The sequence below is a fragment of the Cannabis sativa genome, chromosome 1 (genome assembly GCF_029168945.1).
Source record: "Cannabis sativa cultivar Pink pepper isolate KNU-18-1 chromosome 1, ASM2916894v1, whole genome shotgun sequence".
Taxonomy (NCBI): domain Eukaryota; kingdom Viridiplantae; phylum Streptophyta; class Magnoliopsida; order Rosales; family Cannabaceae; genus Cannabis; species Cannabis sativa.
Window position 1 is genome coordinate 36,768,957 of NC_083601.1, and position 19,560 is coordinate 36,788,516.

The 19,560-nt window shown below is 30.8% G+C and overlaps 4 protein-coding genes and 1 long non-coding RNA gene across 7 annotated transcripts; 2 read left to right on the top strand and 3 right to left on the bottom strand.

Annotated features, from left to right (window-relative positions):
• Positions 1-3,105: 3,105 nt before the first annotated feature.
• Positions 3,106-5,045, bottom strand: LOC115706508 (chlorophyll a-b binding protein CP26, chloroplastic). The gene is made up of 6 exons (XM_030634175.2): positions 4,538-5,045; positions 4,360-4,444; positions 4,198-4,248; positions 3,998-4,118; positions 3,694-3,828; positions 3,106-3,591 (listed from the first exon to the last, which is right to left on the bottom strand). The coding sequence occupies exons 1-6, from the start codon at positions 4,746-4,748 to the stop codon at positions 3,331-3,333; spliced, it is 864 nt and encodes a 287-aa protein (XP_030490035.1). The 5' UTR covers positions 4,749-5,045; the 3' UTR covers positions 3,106-3,330.
• A 617-nt stretch (positions 5,046-5,662) lies between these two features.
• On the bottom strand, positions 5,663-8,987 carry LOC115708155 (rop guanine nucleotide exchange factor 3). Of its 2 annotated transcripts, none has more exons than XM_030636366.2 (8): positions 8,536-8,987; positions 7,723-7,893; positions 7,516-7,632; positions 7,277-7,434; positions 7,086-7,160; positions 6,702-7,001; positions 6,177-6,521; positions 5,663-6,016 (listed from the first exon to the last, which is right to left on the bottom strand). In XM_030636366.2, the coding sequence occupies exons 2-8, from the start codon at positions 7,784-7,786 to the stop codon at positions 5,894-5,896; spliced, it is 1,182 nt and encodes a 393-aa protein (XP_030492226.2). In that variant the 5' UTR covers positions 7,787-7,893; positions 8,536-8,987; the 3' UTR covers positions 5,663-5,893. The 2 variants fall into 2 exon arrangements, with proteins under 2 accessions (XP_030492226.2, XP_060969858.1); XM_061113875.1 differs by having other exon boundaries at positions 7,723-8,110; positions 8,536-8,971.
• On the top strand, positions 6,412-7,377 carry LOC115708156 (uncharacterized). The gene is made up of 2 exons (XR_004009828.2): positions 6,412-6,552; positions 6,673-7,377. It is a non-coding gene; the product is annotated as an uncharacterized LOC115708156 (long non-coding RNA).
• A 1,676-nt stretch (positions 8,988-10,663) lies between the features above and the next one.
• Positions 10,664-12,330, bottom strand: LOC115704721 (elicitor-responsive protein 3). Of its 2 annotated transcripts, XM_030631926.2 has the most exons (5): positions 11,799-12,330; positions 11,624-11,689; positions 11,388-11,526; positions 11,149-11,284; positions 10,664-11,039 (listed from the first exon to the last, which is right to left on the bottom strand). In XM_030631926.2, the coding sequence occupies exons 1-5, from the start codon at positions 11,863-11,865 to the stop codon at positions 10,890-10,892; spliced, it is 558 nt and encodes a 185-aa protein (XP_030487786.2). In that variant the 5' UTR covers positions 11,866-12,330; the 3' UTR covers positions 10,664-10,889. The 2 variants fall into 2 exon arrangements, with proteins under 2 accessions (XP_030487786.2, XP_060969869.1); XM_061113886.1 differs by having other exon boundaries at positions 10,664-11,284.
• A 5,214-nt stretch (positions 12,331-17,544) lies between these two features.
• On the top strand, positions 17,545-19,285 carry LOC115704916 (gibberellin 20-oxidase-like protein). The gene is made up of 2 exons (XM_030632136.2): positions 17,545-18,159; positions 18,301-19,285. Exons 1-2 carry the CDS (start codon positions 17,801-17,803, stop codon positions 18,917-18,919), a joined length of 978 nt encoding a protein of 325 aa, XP_030487996.2. The 5' UTR covers positions 17,545-17,800; the 3' UTR covers positions 18,920-19,285.
• The last annotated feature ends 275 nt before the right edge of the window (positions 19,286-19,560 follow it).

Below are 19,560 nucleotides of genomic sequence, written 5' to 3' on the forward strand. Positions count from 1 at the left end.
ATTGATAGGTGCTCCAATTTTAACCGATTATTATTTATTAACAACTTCTAACAGATGATTTAATCATTTAAAACAATAAAATTCATAAAGAGAGAAATAAAAAACATTAAAAATTTTTGTTGTCCGGGTTGAATTTGGTATATTTTGTATTTTTGCAACCGCTTTGAACTTTTAACAAAGATATTAAATTAGTTCAATCAATTTTATTTATTTATTTACAAATTGCTCAATTTAAGGACTTGTTTTACTTAAAATTATTAAATAAGCTATAGTGAATTAGCAGAAAATTTATTCTTAAAAAAAATCTGGGACATCATCGAATATTTTTAGTGTATATTGGACATTGGTGCTATAGCTGTATAATTTAGTAAGTATATTGGCCTATTCGTTACTTTTTTGTTGAGGAGGAAGTATTCTATGTCAAATATTATGTCCTCAACATGACCATTATGAAAATGGGAATAGAAATAGAAATAGAATGGAATGAAATTTAAAATACATAAAAAAAATTAATAAAAAAATAATTAAACTTTTTCTTGTTACATTGGAATGGTTATTCTTTTTTTTTTTTAAAATGGAATAGCCATTCCACCAAAATAGTGGAAAGAGCATTCCATTGGAATACCATTCCAATACTTTAAAATGCAACCAACAAAGGAATAGAATGAAAATTGTTTCCATTCCATTCCATTTCATTACCTCCAACCAAACGCCACCTAAGTATTGATCAGCATATGAACTATATATATGTGTTTCGGTTTTCACATTTTCCTCTTGCTATTTTATTTATTTGTCTTCTTCACGTTAGTGTGTCAGGTACACAATATTTACTTTATTTATTTTGTCACTCACAACATGAATCAGATAACATAACTCAAAACCTACATACCTATTTATTAAACAACTTATTTTCGAGTTGATACACTTAATTTAAAAATGACACGACAATTATCTATTGAAGAACATACACTCTTAAATTTATTATATTTATTACATGTGAACTATTTTTTTAGATAAATAAGACGTAAACATGTTAAATAGTTTATACATGTATCATAGAAAAATTATAAACATTTTAAACTTATTATAAACATATTAATAAGTTTAATACTAGAATTAATCATGATTATTTATATGAACGTGTTAAACGGGTCGGGTCAAGTCACTTGTTTATAAACAGATTGAGTTTGTATTTTAATTTTCAACACGACTAATAAATAGATCAAGTTTGAGTTTAACATTTACTTGTAATACCTAACCTTCAACACGACACGAACATGACCCATTACCAAGAATTTCCACCCCTACTTTCACTCCTCTATCTCTTCTCTCTTTTTTTTTTTGTCTAAATCCTATCTCTTTCTTTTATTTTCTCAGTATTATTTGTAAAGTCCGAAACCTCTCTTTCACGTTTAGGAGTGTTCATTTAATTCAATTTGTACTATTTTGTTCATAATACATTCGATCTGCACTAACTGCGATTTTCATATTTTGGATCCAATCTAATCCGTACAAAAGCTCAAATCCAATCTAATCCGCAATAGTGCAGATTGGATCAATTATTCTGAATTTGTTACTTTTTTAATATTAAACTATTTAATATTTATTAAAATTTAAATTATTTTTACATAACCAACAACAAAATAAAACAAGTTATTATTATTTTATTTATCTGACAACAAATTAAAATTGACAAACAAAAAATAACAAATTAGAAAAAAAATTGCATGAACAGATTAATATATATTTGATATATTAAATTTTTAAACATATGTACATATGTATTAATTTTAAGTTACTATGTTTTTCTTTAAAATATTATTAATATATTTATAAATCTTTAAATATAAGATGAATTAGTTTTATATGTTAATCAACATATAATCCACACAATTGCATTTTTTTTGCCGAATAGATTATTAAATTAGATTAAATATTTTATAAACACTATAGAATTAGTCATTTAGTTACTCAAACTTTTTCCTCAAGTAACCAAAATCTTATTTTTGTCTAATGGTTGAATATGTTAACAATGAAATTAGTTATAAATTGTAACATTTTCATGAAGCCCAAATTTTAAATAGCATTATATGATTATATCGGTTGAAAACAAGTATACTCAAATAATTGACTGAAGTTGGTATTCTTGTAACCTGATAGTAACAAATTGAAGCCGAAATCTAAAATTTTTTACCAAAATAAAAATCGTATTACCTTGAATCGTTTGACCTGCGTGCTTGAAATAACACTCCTAACTTCGAGAAGTGTGTCTTCAACGACTGTAAACACTTTTATTTCAAATATTCCTCTAAATAGAAAATTTTGTAAGCTTAGTACACATCCAATCTCGGTTGTATATCATATTATTAAGCTATTACAAATGTTCTAAGATCTTATAATCATCATATCTTTCAAAATACTTTCCAAATACACTAGAGCCAAATTAGTGATTATTCATTTGTAAGTGTGTACATTTTATATCTAGGTTTGTAAATTATTCATTTTTAAGTGTATACATTTTATATCACCAAAAGTCCGTATTGGTGACATTGGCAATTCACGAGAATAAGAAATTGAGACTACAACAATTTAGGATTGAAAGGAACAATATGTTTGTAATAGGTTTAGGTAAAACCTTAGTGAAAACTACCTCAACTGTAAAAGGATTAGTCAAGTCCTTAATTTGGTTGGCTTGTTAGTTGCACTCAAAGCTTACAACTTTGAAGACCAAAGACGCAGGTGGCTGAAATTCCACCAAACTGTATAAAAATAAGAGTTTGCATCCTCCTATCTCTGAACTCATTGGCATTGTGCTTTTCTTGCTTATTACATTGTTTTCTGTCCATTTATTGCTAAGATTTCTTAAGTTGCTAACAGGATATGATGATTATAACTATTTCTAACACTTTGAAGACAAGCTTCACCCCTTTTAGGAGCCATTCTTGGGCTAACAGGATATGACTTTGCCAATGCTTCATGGGATTCAAATCTTTTGATTCCATACCGTTAACACTTGTATAATTTAGATCACAGGGTCATAAAGCTGTTTCGAAATTCAGGTCACGCTTTTGTTTCGAAAAAATCAGGCTTGAGGATGTAGAAGTATTTGGTTGAAATTTCAGCATTGGTGAATAAAATTTACGAGTCAATCACAATTGCACATGTCGAAATACTTGTATAGTACATAAATAGCACTCCACATGACCTGCTCATAAAAAGAAAAAAGCAATAACAAAAAAACACTTCTTGATTTCGAAGATGAGCAGACACAAAGCGCATTGACATGTTCATCACAAGTGAGTACAAACATGAGAAAAATAGGAAAGAAAATTAGAGGGTTGGAGCTCTTTCTGCAGTTCCAGCAATGACAGTAAGCAAGTTGTTGCCAAAAGGATCGCTGAGATGTTTAGCGAGGTTCTCCACTGGGCCTTCTCCTGTTACGTAAGCTTGGAAATAGAAACCGAGCATGGCGAACATAGCAAGTCTCCCATTCTTAATCTCTTTAACCTTCAGTAGTGCTGCCTGGTCTGGATCCTTAGCTAGCCCCAAAGGATCAAATGGACCACCAGGGTGAAGCTTGTCTTCAAAGTCCTATAGTTCCATTCACAACATAATCGACATTTAGATTATTTCAAAACTAAATTTAATGATAGTAATGTATTATTAGATATTCGGGTACATAAACTAGCATACCAAGCCATTGGTGATTCTGTAGTATTCAGCTCCCCCAAGGAGAACTATCTCAGCAACAACGGCAACAACTAAATTGATGGGAATGTTCTTGCCAAAGTAGTTCAATGTGTTCCCGTCTAGGAGAAGAGCTCCTGTCTGAATTCATATACATATACAAACATGCATCAAGTTAAGCAGTAGCATCTATACTCGAATTTCTCTTCTATTTTCAAATACTTAATGCAAATTAAGACAAGGATGATCGTTGATTCATAATGTTTTTAACTCATTTCTTCTATTTATTAAGTTTGTTTAAAATTCGAACCTTGAACCAAACAGCCTCAGGACCGCAGTTGGCGCCGAATTTGTTGAAGGCCTCGGGGATAATGAAGCCGGCAGCTCCAAGCATAGCCCATCGAGCATGGATCAACTCAAAAGCTTGGTACCTGCACAACAGCCGAAGCAACACGAATAAGCCTTGATCTATTAATTTATAGAGTTGAAACAGAGGAACTGAGTACTTACTTGCTGAAGTCCTCTGGCTTCTTGCTTAACCCAAAAGGGTCATATCCATAGCTGAAATAAAAACACCATTCAAAGCATATACGATGATCTCATATCAGCCACCACTATCACAATTTGTTAAAGCCAAAAAAGAAAGAAAGAAAGAAAGACATTATATCTTACTCTCCAGGAACTTCTCCTGTCAAGTACTCTGGGATCTCAGACCGGTCTAGAAGTCCATCGGGCAAAAAGATTCTTCTATCAGGACCTGAAATGAACCAAAACATAAAGTATATATATAATAATACAATACAATTACAAAGAAATAGCTGTAGGTGGTAAGCAAAGTAGTGATACTTACCATACCACTTGGCGAGTTCGTCATCAGCCGGAGCAACAGGAGCTGGCTTGGCCTTTGGTGCGGGCTTCTTTCTGGAGAAGAGAGCAACGGTCTTGAAGGTGGCAGGGCTGGAGGGAGTGGGAGCAGGCGACCTGGCCCCTCCGATGAAGTTGAGGGGCTTTCCAAGCATTTCCGACACGCCAAGGGAGGAACCAGCTGCCAGAGAAGCCATTTCACCAAGAGAGAAAGGAAACCTCTGTACTACAATCTTCAGTTGTAGAATAACAATAGAGTGTGTGTGGAAATGAGAAGAGTCGGAAGAAGATACAAAGATAAATGTTTGAGCCCGTGGATGTCCACGTGCCACGTCGGATTTCTCTTCATTGGTCCGCAATGGACACGCGATCCTATGTCCACTTTTGATTGGTCAACTTCTGCTGCTGACGTGGATATTCTACTCTGAATTGGATAACAATTATCCGAAATCTGTTACTGTAATGACAAACCCCCAAAAAAAAAAAGAAAAACTACTTAGTTCAAAGTAACAATAATTCCGAAAACTACCAAAAAAAAAAATTGAACGTAGTGAATTAAAATGAAGCTGATATGCTCTTTCAATTCTACCCATCTGTGGTGGTGGTGCAACAGACAAAGACGGGGTTGAGGTTTTCGGTGGCCGGAATATGGCTGGTGTGGCTGGCCGTGCTGGTGCGACAGAGAAAGACGGGAAGAGAGGGAGACAGGGAGAGATTGGGAGATGGCTAGAGAGGCAGTTCGCCGGTGGCTATGGCTGTTATGGTGAGAATTTTTGGTTAGGGTTTTAAAGTTTAGTGTATAAACTCAGTTAATCATAATAACAAAGATATTAATAGGGAGAGAGATAGGCATTAGTGACTTAAAATTTCACATTAAAGTCAGCTCATTATAGATGAGTGAATTTTTGTTGCCATTTATGTAACCGAGATACTCAAGGGATAAATCCAGGTTTCTTCTTCCATCATATTTGGATTGATAATATCGATGTTCTTTTACTCTCATTTTATAATTAATTTATTTTATTTATCTCAACGCCTATGTATATATATCTCAAGTGATTTAAGTTGTATCCATGAATGTATGTTTACTTTTTTTATATAGTGGTCATACTTTTGAAAATTGTTCAATATATTGGATGATAATATTGTACAAACTCAAGATTACAAAAAAGAAAAAAAAAAATAAGAAAAAGAGAATTAAGCTGCATTAACATATATGCATGGTGATTAGCCATTAGCTATAACATCTGCACTTTCCTGTTATAAACGGTTAGAGAAGAAAAATAGTTATGGGACTAAGATTAAGATAATCCCTATTTAACAATAAACTCATTTGCAATCTCTAATTATTTTGGTTCCTAACAGATCTATCTACAAATATAACATCTTCAATCCAAGCAACTATGTTGAATGCTAAACCTTCCAACACTCTTGAGTAGCTCTCCAATATTGCTTGTCCCACATCCTGCATAATCAGACAAATTCATAATGAGTATAATATTTCCCACATAGATATAATCAATTATGGTTTTGAAAAAACTTTTACTTGGGTTATTATACTTATATAAGAATATATTTCATCTCAAATATTACTTTGAAGTCTGAAATATCATTATAATCTTTACCTTATTGTATTGAATCTTGCTGGTGTCCAAGGTTGTCTGAGAAAGCTCAGGATATTTCTGCTTCAAACAGAACAACAAACTGTCAGCCCTCTCCGCCAAAACATGATTTTTGTCACTCCTATCAGTGTCCGACATAAGATCCTTAACCATGTTCCATGATGATTTTGAATGGCTCATGCACGCCTTACGTCTCCATGTGTACATTGAAGCTTCGACCCTATCTGCTAACTCAAGCGCTTCATGTTCTGATGCAAGATTGAGGCAGTCAAGGAGATGTTCTGGAGAGAACTTGTCTGCTGAGTACATGTACCGATAAATCATATCTCCTAAACACGCTTTGCCACTCTAGAAACAAAAATATTTGTTGAAAAAACAGGTCAGAACAGAATAGTAGGAAACATAGTGAAATGAACAACTTTTTGAACTGCATTAGCATTAGTACTATGAGAGAAACTTGTTGTACAGTGGGTTAAATATGTCAATTGGCTTTTCTCAGAAGTTTTAAAGTGAAAGTAGAGAAATAACCTTTGGAAGAGTTGCCATGTATGTGTCTGGAATTTCCATCTCAGCAAGAATACTACTATTGATGGCCATGGCTGCTTTGTGGATTTGATTGGCACAGTCACGTTTGTGTCTCAAATGCTTCCTTGCTTTCTCAGTGAGTCCATCTGGAGAAACACATGGAACTGGCAACCACCATTTCTCATCTTTTCTCTGAACAATTCTCCGAAATGATCCTGAAGGACCTGAACCAATTGAACTGGATGACAAGCTTCCTTGTTCTGCATACCAGAACTCTCTGTCTTGGAAACTGTCCAATATTTCCTGCGAAAGAATCCATGTATATATTAGACTCTGATAGAGAACTGAGTGAAAGTATTAGAGATAGTGCAAGATAGAGATCCTTACAATAAGCATTGCGTCAAGCTTTCTCAAAGCTGGCAGGTTTATATAAATATCAGCTCTTGGTCTACTTGTCATAATCTGAGAGATTAAAGGGGAAAAATAATATATATCAGAAAAGGTTCATAACAAGCAATAGTATAGCAAAACTAGTTGAATTTCATTACAGCCCATGAATCATTCATGTATGTAAATACCTCTAAAGCTGTTCCATCTCTCAAATTTTGTGATGTGGCAGGGATGAATTCTACTATGTAATCACATACAGATAGAAGACAATCCATTTCTCTCTTCCACATAGCTCTCTTCTCAGAATTTAGAGGCTCTAGCCTCAAATTTTGCCCAAAAACAGTAGCTGAATACAAAAAAGAGATTTCAGATTGAAAAATGAAAGCAAAAAATAGTCATATTTGCTTAATCTCAATTAAAGATTTACCATAGAGATTGGTTATGGAATTTGAGATAGTAACTGCGGTACAAACACCTTTGCCACTCCCAGACATGTCTTCACCCAGCAAAAGTTTTGCAAATCTTTCTTTCATCAACTCAAGCTCTGCCATTAATTCCATTCACTCAAGTCAGCATATAATACCTCTTTAAAACAAAAACTAGTTACATAACAAGACTAACTATAAAAACACACCTGTATCCAACACCTCTTGATCATTGAGTTTATGATCACCAACAAGAGGCTTGTTTTGCTTCATGCCTAGTCTGGTAAAAACAGCTTCGTTATTAACTCCGGCGCTGGAATTTAAGGACTTCAAGGCGTGCCAACATGAAGGAGAAGGCTCACTTGAATAACTTTGGTCATCTGTAGGATCAGAAAAAGCAGAGGTCTCTGAATTAGTCCGGCAATAAGCAAAAGAATCACCACTAATTGTTGAGTATCCTGGAGTTTCTGTGGTTGATTTGTCAATTTGATCCAAGGAAGAAGGCGAAGGTTGATACAGATCATAACTTTCTTCATAGTTTGATAAATTTTCCATTTCTGAATGAAACTAATTTTTCTAGTCAAATATAATCAAAACCTGCAAACAATTTTTTTGCACAAATTAGCTAAGTGGGCTCTAAAAAAGTTCACAACTTCATAATCAGTTTCTCAACATTTTGGTGGGACTCTAATCCAAAAATTCAGACCCATGAACTGCCTATTTATCTATCTTGGAATGTAAATTAGAAAAAGGAAAAAGGGTCCCCAAGAAAAAGAGACAGAGGAGGCGTAATCTTTCTTTTCTTTTTGGTCATAAAAAAGCAAAACAGTGGTTTCTCACAGGTAGTTTTCTTGATCAGGAACTAAAACAGTTTTACTGAACAAATGTAACTAAAGTTCATAGCACATTAAATAAATTAAAAAACAATCTTGGAAGAACTTTCTTGAGACGAAACAAACTGAAATTTGAATTTGTTTTTTTCTAAAGGTAACGGTCACACCATTCTTTAGAATATTAATTACCTTTTTAATGGCAGTATTTGAATTTGAAGATTTGAACTAAGACAGTTTGAAACAGTTCCCTCCTAAGCATGTCTTTGGCTAATTAGCTGGTCCAATACCTTGTCTTTAACAACAAAAAAGAGAAACTTTTCTTCTCGAAAGAAAAGGAGTAATATCAACCGTCTGATCTTCTAGTCTGAGCCACAGATGTTGGTGAAGAAGAAAAACCCAGAAAGAAAAATGGCTGGAGAGTTGAAGATTGAAATGTGTTTGGTTCCTGAGAAAGTAAACCCACGACATGCAGAAGAGTGCATCTTAGTAGGACCTTGATATATACAGAGTCCTATTGGGTTGTTTAATGTATTTCTTTATTATTTTTTATGATTCTCTGACTACGTGGGGGAAATAAAAAACAGAAGTTAATAGTGAATCATCATCATCATCATTTTTTTTCTTTCTGATAATTAATGTTATCATCATATTTAAAAATAAATGAAAAAATTATTATTATTCCATGTATCCTTTTGCATTTAAACTAGGGGTGATCCCTTTTTTTATATATATAAAAAATTGAACAAATTAAATTTGACCATATTCTATTAAATAAAACACTCATTAGTATTTATTTGCATTTATATTGAGTTTCTTTTATTATTATTTTTGTTTTAAAAGGGATTTATATTGAGCCATTGGAAGGTGAAAATTTAATTATTTTTCTGATTCTTTTATTCTTCTGCTTACAAATAAATTATTTATTTGGTTGAGGCCTTGAGGGGACCAAAGGTACTATAATTTATGAAGAAGAGTGCACAAAGAAAAAATAAAATATATATTACAGTTTTAAGACATGCATGCGAGTCATGATTAATCTCCAATTCGTTAAAAGAAGTTTTATCTGACAAATGAAATATAATTAGTGTAAGGTCAAAATATTGTCTTTTTTATTTTATTGTTTTGGGATAGTGTTCCACGAAATTATTTATATTTTCTCATGCTCTTTCTATATAGTATTTAAAATTCAAAATTTACCACTCCAAAAATATTCTTTGAAGAAAAAAAAAAGTAAAAAGTAACTTATGCTCATTTGTCTTTTTTTTTTTTTTGTTAGTTAATATGATGAGTAGGATTCACAATCAACAATATTTTGAATTTTGAAATACTAGATGTGGTAGATTAAAGAATATAATTGGAATTTACATAAAGATTTAGTTAGATTGGTCTTATTCTTATAGCTTTGAATACTTATAAGGCTCATGAAAATCGTTTCAACTTGCACTAATCTTCTTTATTAAGTAGTTTAACACTGAATGAAAGGAAAAAGATAATGAATTTTAATAAATGCATTATATATTTTTTTTAAATCCCAATATTGTCGGTCAACTTCTAAATAATGTTATATAGACGTGCCTACCATTTTGTAGTCGATATATGTAGCTCGTTTGATCATGTTCTATTATAGCTAGCTTCTACAAGTCTACACAAATATATATATATATATATGCAGGGCCGGCCCTAGGCATAGGCGGGCTAGGCCCGTGCCTAGGGCCCACACTTTCCGCCCAAAATAAAAAATAAAAAAAAATTATTGAGAACTTTTATTTAAGTAAAATTTAAGTGTAATATAAACAACAAATATTTATAGCTTAGTTGGTTGAGGTGGAGGACATAATGTCCAAGGTAATGGGTTCAAATCCCATGACACTCTTTTTTTTGACATATTTTTGAGGGCCCCAAAATTTAATTCGTCTTGGGCCCATAAATTTTCAGGGCCGGCCCTGTATATATGTATATATATACTACCATATAAATTTAATTAACAATCAAAGTCAAATACTTCTTTCTAACTAATAATGCATGAACCTAACTGGCTAACTCCAACTCATAAATCAATGCATATGCATGCTTTTGTTTATATGCTTTACGTGTATTTAGTTAAGCAAAAAAAAAAACACTTTAGAACCCATATCTATTTTTTTTTTCTTTTTAAATGTACGTTGTATTAATTCTTCATTTTCTAATGTTAGTTTGTCCTTAAAATTTATAATATATATATTTATTTATATCACTAATAATATTGGTCCAGAATGCTACACTACTGATTTTTATCATGTTTCTAGAGCCTCCAACTCACATGTGGAAAAATTAATACTAACATAAATGTCATTTAATTGCCATCAAAACATTTCAAAACAAGTGTTTGTGTATGAAACTTTAAGATGTCAACCCAAGTATACCTCAAAACAATTTCCAAGTTATTCCTGAGGTCTAAGGGTGAAAAAAAAGTAAAATTTGAGAAAATAAACCCTTGTGATTTATTCTTAATTACATCACCAAATTGAAGCAGAGCAAATGATGTTTTATTTTCACAAATGTGGCTATGGCTGTGTTTTTGAATCCCTTGAATAGAAAAAGGAAGACCACCACCATAAAGTTCTCCATAAATGAACAATTCTACCACACTCAGTAGGCTTAGGTTTCTTATGTTCCTCTGTAATTTGCTCTGGTGTTCTTTCTGTCACATCTTTCTGCAAGAATAACAAATTGAAATAAATAATAAAAATAATAATGGGCAATACCAATATATATCATATTTATTATTATTACGTTTATTGTAATTAAATAATTCTTACTTACGTTTGAAATAAATTTGAGTCCAATCTTTAGCTGTCCTCTATAAGTGTCATCTTCAAGTACTACATTATATGGGGCTGGTTTCACTTCTAGAAATCCTCTGTCACACCCCTCTGTGATTATTCCACCTAAATGAATTCTGCATAGTACACCCAAAATATTCACCAAGTTTAAAAAGGCTATATTTTAGTGACTAGAAAATTATAAATGCTTGCTAGTTGTTACAGAATGCAATATTTTACATAGTTTCACCAACAAATTGACCATCAGAGAAGAGTTGTCTGTTCATAATTGTAAACTTGAGATGGGTTAAGTTTTTCCAATCATACATTGGAAATTCAAATGTGAACTTTTCATTCCACCAAGCCTTTTCATTTTCACCTGCATTGGAAATATAAAAGAAAAAATGACTAAAAATAAGGTAGACATGTATGGAATGGAATCATTAAGAGTGAAAATGAAGTCACACAAACAATACCTGATGATATTTTGCTTCTATACAAGTGCTCTCCACACTCTATAAAGACATAATAGTCTGGTCTCCCTACAAAAACTCTTTCAATTTTTAGTCACTCAATTTTCACCAGTTGATAATTAGAAAAACATTGCAAATGAAAAAAGAATAAAAAAAGTTAAAAAAGAGATTGGCTTACCAACAAGATTTGTGTGTCTAATACCTTCAGCATTGACAAGAAGTACTTCAAGAATTCCCCCTTCCATTTGTTTGGATTATGCATGTGAATGTGAGGGTTTTTTTTTTTTTTTTTTTTTTTGAAAGTAGTGAATGTGAGGTTTCATGAAAGTATATTGGTGTTTCTTTAAATGGGAATATATATTTAGGCATGGCGAAATAACTCAATTGAACAATTATTATTTGTGCAATTAACTCAATATATAAGCGTTTTAAGTTATAGTCGAAAGATAACTTAATTGTTGTTATAGAAACCCTGTAATCAATAGCTTCAAACTATAACTCCACACACAGTCGTGACATACGTTTTGTTACCTTGTTTCATTTAGTATTGTCAAAGGATGATTAATTGTTCTTTTTCTAAAAAATAATTGTTGTTGTTTTATTTTTTTGCCTTTTTGATTTAAAAAATGTTCTTCCTTGTTTTCTGAAATTTCAGAATGAGATTAATTATTAGAATCCCCTCTACAAATTTTTAAGACAACTTTTTAAGCTGGGACCAAAACCAAATTCCTCATAACACTATAATATTAATAAGTTTACTTGTTTTGTATCTTCTTTTAAAATTCTTCGATATCTTTGGTGTAACAATCTTTATTATTTTGTTATCAAAAAACAATCTTTATTATTTCATTAATATTGACAAAAATTGTCTTGAGGCCTCCCTCCTTTTTTCTAGTGGGCTGCGTATTTGAGGCCCATGCCGGCCCATATTCATGTGATTTTGAGGGGATCTTCGCATTCAAGATTTCGAGTTTTTATAGACTATAGACTTATTCGTTGTCTCACTCTCATGCCCCCTTCTAGACGCTTTAAGACAACAGCTGCAATACACTACATTATTTTGTTTGACGTTTGGTCAAAAAATATGTCGTTCTGAAACGAAACGAAACGACATGTATTTTGAAGGGTTCTTTTGGGTAGCAATTTTGAGTGTTAAAGTTACTGCCGTGTCGTTTTGTATATCTTTTTGAGTCTTGACTTCCTTTTTGTTTACAGAAGAATTCGTTCGTTGGTTCCCGACAGTTATTAAAACCTTTTGGTATGGTCTACTTTATACAAAGCCGTTTATATATTTAAAAAATCGTTTATAAATTGTAACTGGACAATTACTGGTGACACTAATAAGGCAATTCAGTTTTTTGGGTTGAATTGATATATCAATTTGTCTTTTAATGTACATTTAAGATGCCATCAAAGAAAAATTAAGATCTACTGAAATAACTGAAAAATGTGCTAAAAGGCATCAGTGCTCGCATCAGTAGTGCTCAAAGTGTTATATGGTAGAATTAAATATTAGATACATAATTTAAATCTTACTTAATATATAAATGCCTATCTAACAGATTTTGTTATGCACTTCACAGATTGTTGTGTATTTAACAGAATATACTATTTAAAAAGTTAACTTTTAACAGACACACCCATTCCAAGTAGAGTCAAATGCCCATTCGATTAACAAAAATAACTATTATTCACAAACGAGACACTCCTTCAGAAAAGACACCCATTCCATTTAAAAAAAAAAAACCCATTATTCACAAACGATCGAGACACTCCTTCAGAAAAGACCATTAATATCCAACAAACTCAAATCAAATAAGAAGCAATTAAAAAAAAAAAAAGCCCAAGACGTGAAGGGAACAAAATTGCATAAACCAATCATAAATACTCCAATACAATTTATACAAAGCAGCTTTATCAATATTAATTGAATAGCATATCAGGTGCCAAGATCTAGCTGATGGAAAAACATCAATTGGAGAATTATAAATCACAAATAAACAATCAAAAATCTAAAATCCTTAAAAGCATGACAATCATTAAATCGCTACCATTCTCCAATCCAACTAACAAACATTAGCATTAAACCTCAGAATCTGATGGCTGCCGTTCTTCATCTATTTTTCTGCAATTGTCTTCTTTGTTTAAGACATGTGATTCTTGTAATTTTGTGTGGATTCCCCGTGCTGTTAACCCAAATGCTCATAAGATTGCTTTATGGGCTGAATCCCTTAATTTTTCTGGTTTTCTCTCTTGAAGTGCTTTCTGTAATAGCCAAAACTGATTGCTTCATTTTTTTTTTTTTTTACTTTTGGTTTCATTTAGGTTATAAAAAAATAAATAATAAAGTTAATGAGTCAAATAAATGGAGCGGTAGTATTTTTTTTATTATAAAAGTGTAGAAACCATCAAACCAGGGGAAAAAATAAAAAGAGAAGGTCAAAGATAAGAGAGATCGCTAGGAAAAAGTATTATTATTATTATTATTATTTTTAAAAAAAAAGGGGATTGCTAAAAAAATCTAAAAGGAAGAAATTCTTATAATAATTTATATATTGGATTATTTATACAAGTTACATATAATAATTTATTATTTTATATTATTATAAAGATAAATACAGATTTAAAATTATATATAAGCATATATAATAACTGAAGATTGGTTTCATTTACCGATAATGCTGGATTTGCAATTTTTTTTATCTTAATTCTTATTTAGTTGGTGAAAATAACAAATAAAATAGAAGCTATAAAAATTTTAAGTCTGATACCAACACTTACGGTAATGGAAGAGATATTAAATATGTATTAATAGTATTAAATATATATTAAGTATTACATTAATAAAGTACGCATTGCTAAACAACATAACCATTTTAAATATAAAAACTATCTATATTAATAAATGATTATCTCTACAACAAAAATAAAAGAATTGAAAAAAATAAACAAAATCCTAATTCAATCTAAAATATATTAACTTTCAAATACAAATTAACGATTAAACGGTTGCAATTAATATAAATAACATAGGTAATAAAATAAATTTAAGAAATATATTTAGTTGATAAATAATAAGAAAGAAATCTATCTAAACAAAATTTCAGCTTGTATTTAAATAAATAAAAGTTTGGTAACACTTTTGTGTTTTAATTTTTTAATCACAAAATGAAAGTAAAATTTTTGTTTTTAAAAAATTTATTTTTGAAAAACAAAAATGCGTTCTGTAACCACTTTTGTTTTTCAATTTTAACAACAGAAAACAAAAGTGTGTTCTGTAAAGTTCAATTTTATTTTTATTTTTTGATTTTATTTAAGCTCGCCCAGGTCCGGGGTCGAATTAGGGTTCAAGTCAAAAGTCGGGTTTAGCGCCAGAGCCGTAGGGAGGGGATTTGGGTCCGGGTCTGGTTGTAATCTAAAAGATTGATTAAGAAAAAAAACTGTTTAAAAAAATATTGAAAGTGCTTTTTTTTTGTTTTTAAAATTTTGATTTCTAATTATAAAATTGAAAAGTAAAACAATTTTATAGAACATGTTTTTGAAAAATATTTTTACTTTTCTACTTTTAAAAACAGAAATCGATTAAAAAGTGTTACTAAACGCCACCTTAACTTATCAAATATTGTTACTTTTGTCGATGATGAGGCCCAAAAAATATGATGAAAATCAATTATACTTACAATAGATATATCTTAAAATCATTCAAATGTAAATACTACAATTTACTATATTTAATTTAAAACTAATTTTCTTATATTTAATTTATTAATTTTTTGCTAAGACTTAACTTTGTCAACAACAAAAATAATTAACTTCATAATCAATTATCGACCACAACAGACAACAACAATGAAAAAAAAAAATAGTAAATCCTCAAAAAATAGGATTTGTTATAGAATAAATAATTTTTTTATTAAAAAAAAAAAGATTATAACAATATATCTTATTTTAGCATCTCTCAAGGAAGATAAAAATAAATTAAAAATAAAAAATAGAATTGCAACAAGTTATACATATCCATATGCATGTTTATCTGTTTGAGTTAGAGAAATTGTCAAGATTCAAAAAAATTCAATATTTGATGATAACCTTACAACCAACAGAGGTAAATATTTTTATTTTTTATTTTATCAAAACTATTAAAGGTAAATTAGATTCATTACTTTAAGTAAGTTAAATTTAATTAAAAATAAATTATGACTATTATACACAATTTAATTTAAACTGTAAAATTCTAGATACAAGGTAAGATTAATTTGGAAATTTTATCAGAATCATTGGAATTAAAACAAGAGAAAGTTGTTAAATCTCTGTCTTAGATAATAAATTACATATAACTAATATTTTAAAAAATAGAATAACAAACTTATCTTATGTAATATTTTTGAATGATTAAACAATTTATGTTATGAAATATATAGTAAAGGTTATAAATAATATTTCTATTTTAAATTAAACTTTTTAAATAAAAAAATTACAAAAAATAATTTTTTTTTTTTAAAAAAATACAACGTGCTTTGCACGTAGTTGCGTTCTAGTAATTATATAATATCCCTAACCATTTACTGTGATACTAGGCATAACTGTACCTAATAATTTACTTAATGGATGTATAATTAAGGCTAAGACTTCTTTGTTTTCATTATGACAGATGAGCATAACAAATATAATGGGCTAATGGGTTTGCTATTGTGCTGTAATTCTATAGTGGTATTGCATTGAAGCCCTACCTTTCTTTTTCTCCACGGTGAACTAACAAAGCTTTCTTATCATTATTTCAAGGTAGTGGGGAGAGGTGAAAGTCAGCAGTACAAATCCATTAGTGAATAATATATAGCACAAATTGTATTAAACTGTCCTTATTGTATCAACTTCTGTGTCATGCTCTTTCTTATGAACTCCATTATGATATTTAATTAATATTAACAATTCTAAGTACTGAAGCAATTAGAATTAGTGCAGTCAATTTATTGGCATTTGGTTCAATGTTTTTAGCCTTAAGCTATCATTATGCCTCTTTTTTTATATTCATAAATATTCATTGTTGGGTTTTCTTTTGCTTGTGCAATATCTTACTTTAGAGATAATTTTGTCACTTTCTACAAACAAACCATATTCAGATCTTTGCCTGATTGGATGTGCCTACAATGATGGATAATGTATGCAAATATATATTTATTATATATATATCACTTATATATTTGCATTTAAAGGACATCATCATCACCACCAAACCATCACAACATCAATATACATGGTTTCATTTGGATCAAATGCTGCATGAAAACTCTTAGTTATATCTCTTTCTTTTTAGATAATGATTAAAATTTAGAGTGATTTAATTATATAGTAATTGAAACCAAGGGGTTTTTCAACCTCTACTCTACACATGCTTGGTGCACAAGAGTTAGAGCCAGTCAAATACTTTCTTCACAAGAATCCAAGTTATATAAATATTTGTATCTTAACAAAACTAATAAAGTTTATATCATCAGCAAGATACCAACTTACCAGGCTGTCTTCAGCCCTATATAACTGAAAATTTTCAATCACCATCGGCTATCTTATCTTACCTTGACTATTTGTTTAGAGAACCCAAATTTATAATTAGGTTCTGATAAAGAAATTTAAAATGGATGAAACTATTAATTGGTTTCCCATTTTCTATTTCTGTCATTTATGTCCTCCAATATCTTAGTGACATGACACTATAACACTATTGTACCTATATATTGCAAGATCTTTCTAGACATAAACATATCAACACATAATTATATATATTTGTACATTACCATTGTTATTACCTTCAGCATCATCAGTGGTACTTAACACCTTCTAGATGTATCATTTTGTGATTAGTTAACGGTACTCTCTAAAAATTATTACATTAAATTATATGAGACTCAATACTTAGTGAAATTAATAGCAATATTAACATATAAGATGGTATTAAGAACCACTCGTACCTTTTACCATTTTTAATATTTGCATTACTAGTAAAAGAAAGTGTAGCTAGTGGATAACTTTTACTTGGGTCCCATCTCTTGTTAAAAATGATCCTGTAAAAAGTGTTACTTTTAATCTTTATAGCTAGTGGAAGCCTATTTAATAGGTAGCCCAATCTAATTAGTGGACAAAGTAAACCTTTTCTTCATCTATATTCCCCCACAAAAAAAAAAAATGTCTGAATCCAAAACTTCTGTTAAACTTCATATATTAGACATTTCTGAGCCAGAATTAGACCCTTCTTCTCTATCTTCCTTAGCTGAAACCTGCAAAACTTGGGGATTCTTCCACATAACCAATCATGGGATTTCAAGTGATCTTTACAACAAAATATGTTCCTTGTCAAATGATCTCTTTAGCCTCCCTTCTGAAACTAAACTCAAACTTGGTCCTTTCTCTTCTATAAAGACTTATACTCCTCATTTCTTAGCTTCTCCATACTTTGAAAGCCTCAGAGTTTCTGGTCCAAACTTCCTTGCATCTGCTCAAAGTTCAGCTGATGTGCTCTTTGACAAACAGAGTTCTCTTTTCAGGTATATATGTTTATATATATATATATATATATATATATATTACATATTCAATATAAATGAGCTAAAACCCTCATGTATTATGTATATATATATTCTCTTGTGCTATATATAATAATTTTATTTGTATTACTCTCTTAACAGTGAGATGCTACAAGAATATGGGAGCAAGATGGCAGAACTGTCAAAGAAAATTATGAAGATTTTATTGATGTGCTTAGGGGATGACTTTAAGAATAAGTTCTTTGAGTCTGAGTTCAACAAATGTCATGGTTATCTCAGAATAAACAACTATTCAGCTCCTGAAAGTATCGAAGATGAGGTTGAAGGGCTTGGAATGCACACTGATATGAGCTGTGTAACAATTGTGTACCAAGATAAAATAGGAGGGCTTCAAGTGAGGTCAAAGGAGGGAAAATGGATGGACATAAGCCCATGTGAGGGGACCCTTTTGGTGAACATAGGAGACATGTTGCAAGCTTGGAGCAATGAGAAGTTAAGATCCTCAGCACACCGGGTGGTTTTGAGGCGGCCTCAGAACCGGTTTTCTATAGCTTTCTTCTGGTGTTTTGAGGATGACAAAGTGATCTTGGCACCAAATGAGGTTGTAGGTAAAGAAAATGAGAGAATTTACAAGCCTTTTGTTTGCTTGGATTACTTGAAGTTCAGAGAGAATAATGAGAAAGGCAAGTTTGAAAAAGTTGGGTTTACAGTAAAAGATTTTGCTGGTGTCAAAGTCTGGGCAAGTACTGTAAGTTTGTAAAGTATTCATTCAAAGCTTAGGTGCTCTAATTAAGTACTCTCAGCAGTAGAAATGGTACTGTAATATATATCAATCAGTACTCTTGAACTGAAGAGATAACAATAAAATTGTGGGGTTTAGTTGGGTTTGGCTAAAAGCTTTTGATTTGTTTGATAATACAAGTTACTGGCTTGGCTAGTACTTTCGAGAAGTTTGACTTGGTGGGGTTTATGAGAGGTTTTTCTTTCAAATCATGCACTTTTTTTAATGGGAATAATATTCTGGATCAAACATTGACTATACATACTATTCATATCCATTAGTCGAAACTCTACCTGTAATGGAGCTGAAGTGGTATAGGGACATTAATTTAATTTCCATTGAATTTGATTGCTGCCTTAGAATATTATATATTGTCCTTGTTGCATGTATAGATTTCTTTCTGGAAAGGGTTGTGATTTACCCATTATTAATAGCCATATTCATTATTGTTTATATTACAATTATTAGTTATAATAATAATAATTGCTATTAATGTATTGTTCTTATCACCTAACTTATATTAGTTTCAACAATCTCATGCCATGTTTCTGTTATATATTTTCATAAAATTGTCAAACGTTATTATGTGATCAAGGCATATCTTTCTGGCAAGTAATCAT

Excerpts from the sequence above, each read along its gene's own strand:
- LOC115708155 (XM_061113875.1), bottom strand. The coding sequence starts at position 8,068 with ATGGAAAATTTATCAAACTATGAAGAAAGTTATGATCTGTATCAACCT. Across the intron at positions 7,633-7,722 it reads TCAAGAGGTGTTGGATACAG|AGCTTGAGTTGATGAAAGAA; the intron begins GTGTGTTTTTAT and ends AATTAATGGCAG. Across the intron at positions 7,002-7,085 it reads AGCTTGACGCAATGCTTATT|GAAATATTGGACAGTTTCCA; the intron begins GTAAGGATCTCT and ends ATTCTTTCGCAG.
- LOC115706508 (XM_030634175.2), bottom strand. The coding sequence starts at position 4,748 with ATGGCTTCTCTGGCAGCTGGTTCCTCCCTTGGCGTGTCGGAAATGCTT. Across the intron at positions 4,249-4,359 it reads ACAGGAGAAGTTCCTGGAGA|CTATGGATATGACCCTTTTG; the intron begins GTAAGATATAAT and ends TTTTTATTTCAG. Across the intron at positions 4,119-4,197 it reads AAGCCAGAGGACTTCAGCAA|GTACCAAGCTTTTGAGTTGA; the intron begins GTAAGTACTCAG and ends GCTGTTGTGCAG.
- LOC115704721 (XM_061113886.1), bottom strand. The coding sequence starts at position 11,865 with ATGGAAGGGGGAATTCTTGAAGTACTTCTTGTCAATGCTGAAGGTATT. Across the intron at positions 11,527-11,623 it reads TAGAAGCAAAATATCATCAG|GTGAAAATGAAAAGGCTTGG; the intron begins GTATTGTTTGTG and ends TTTCCAATGCAG. Across the intron at positions 11,285-11,387 it reads CAATTTGTTGGTGAAACTAT|AATTCATTTAGGTGGAATAA; the intron begins GTAAAATATTGC and ends TGTACTATGCAG.
- LOC115704916 (XM_030632136.2), top strand. The coding sequence starts at position 17,801 with ATGTCTGAATCCAAAACTTCTGTTAAACTTCATATATTAGACATTTCT. Across the intron at positions 18,160-18,300 it reads AAACAGAGTTCTCTTTTCAG|TGAGATGCTACAAGAATATG; the intron begins GTATATATGTTT and ends CTCTCTTAACAG.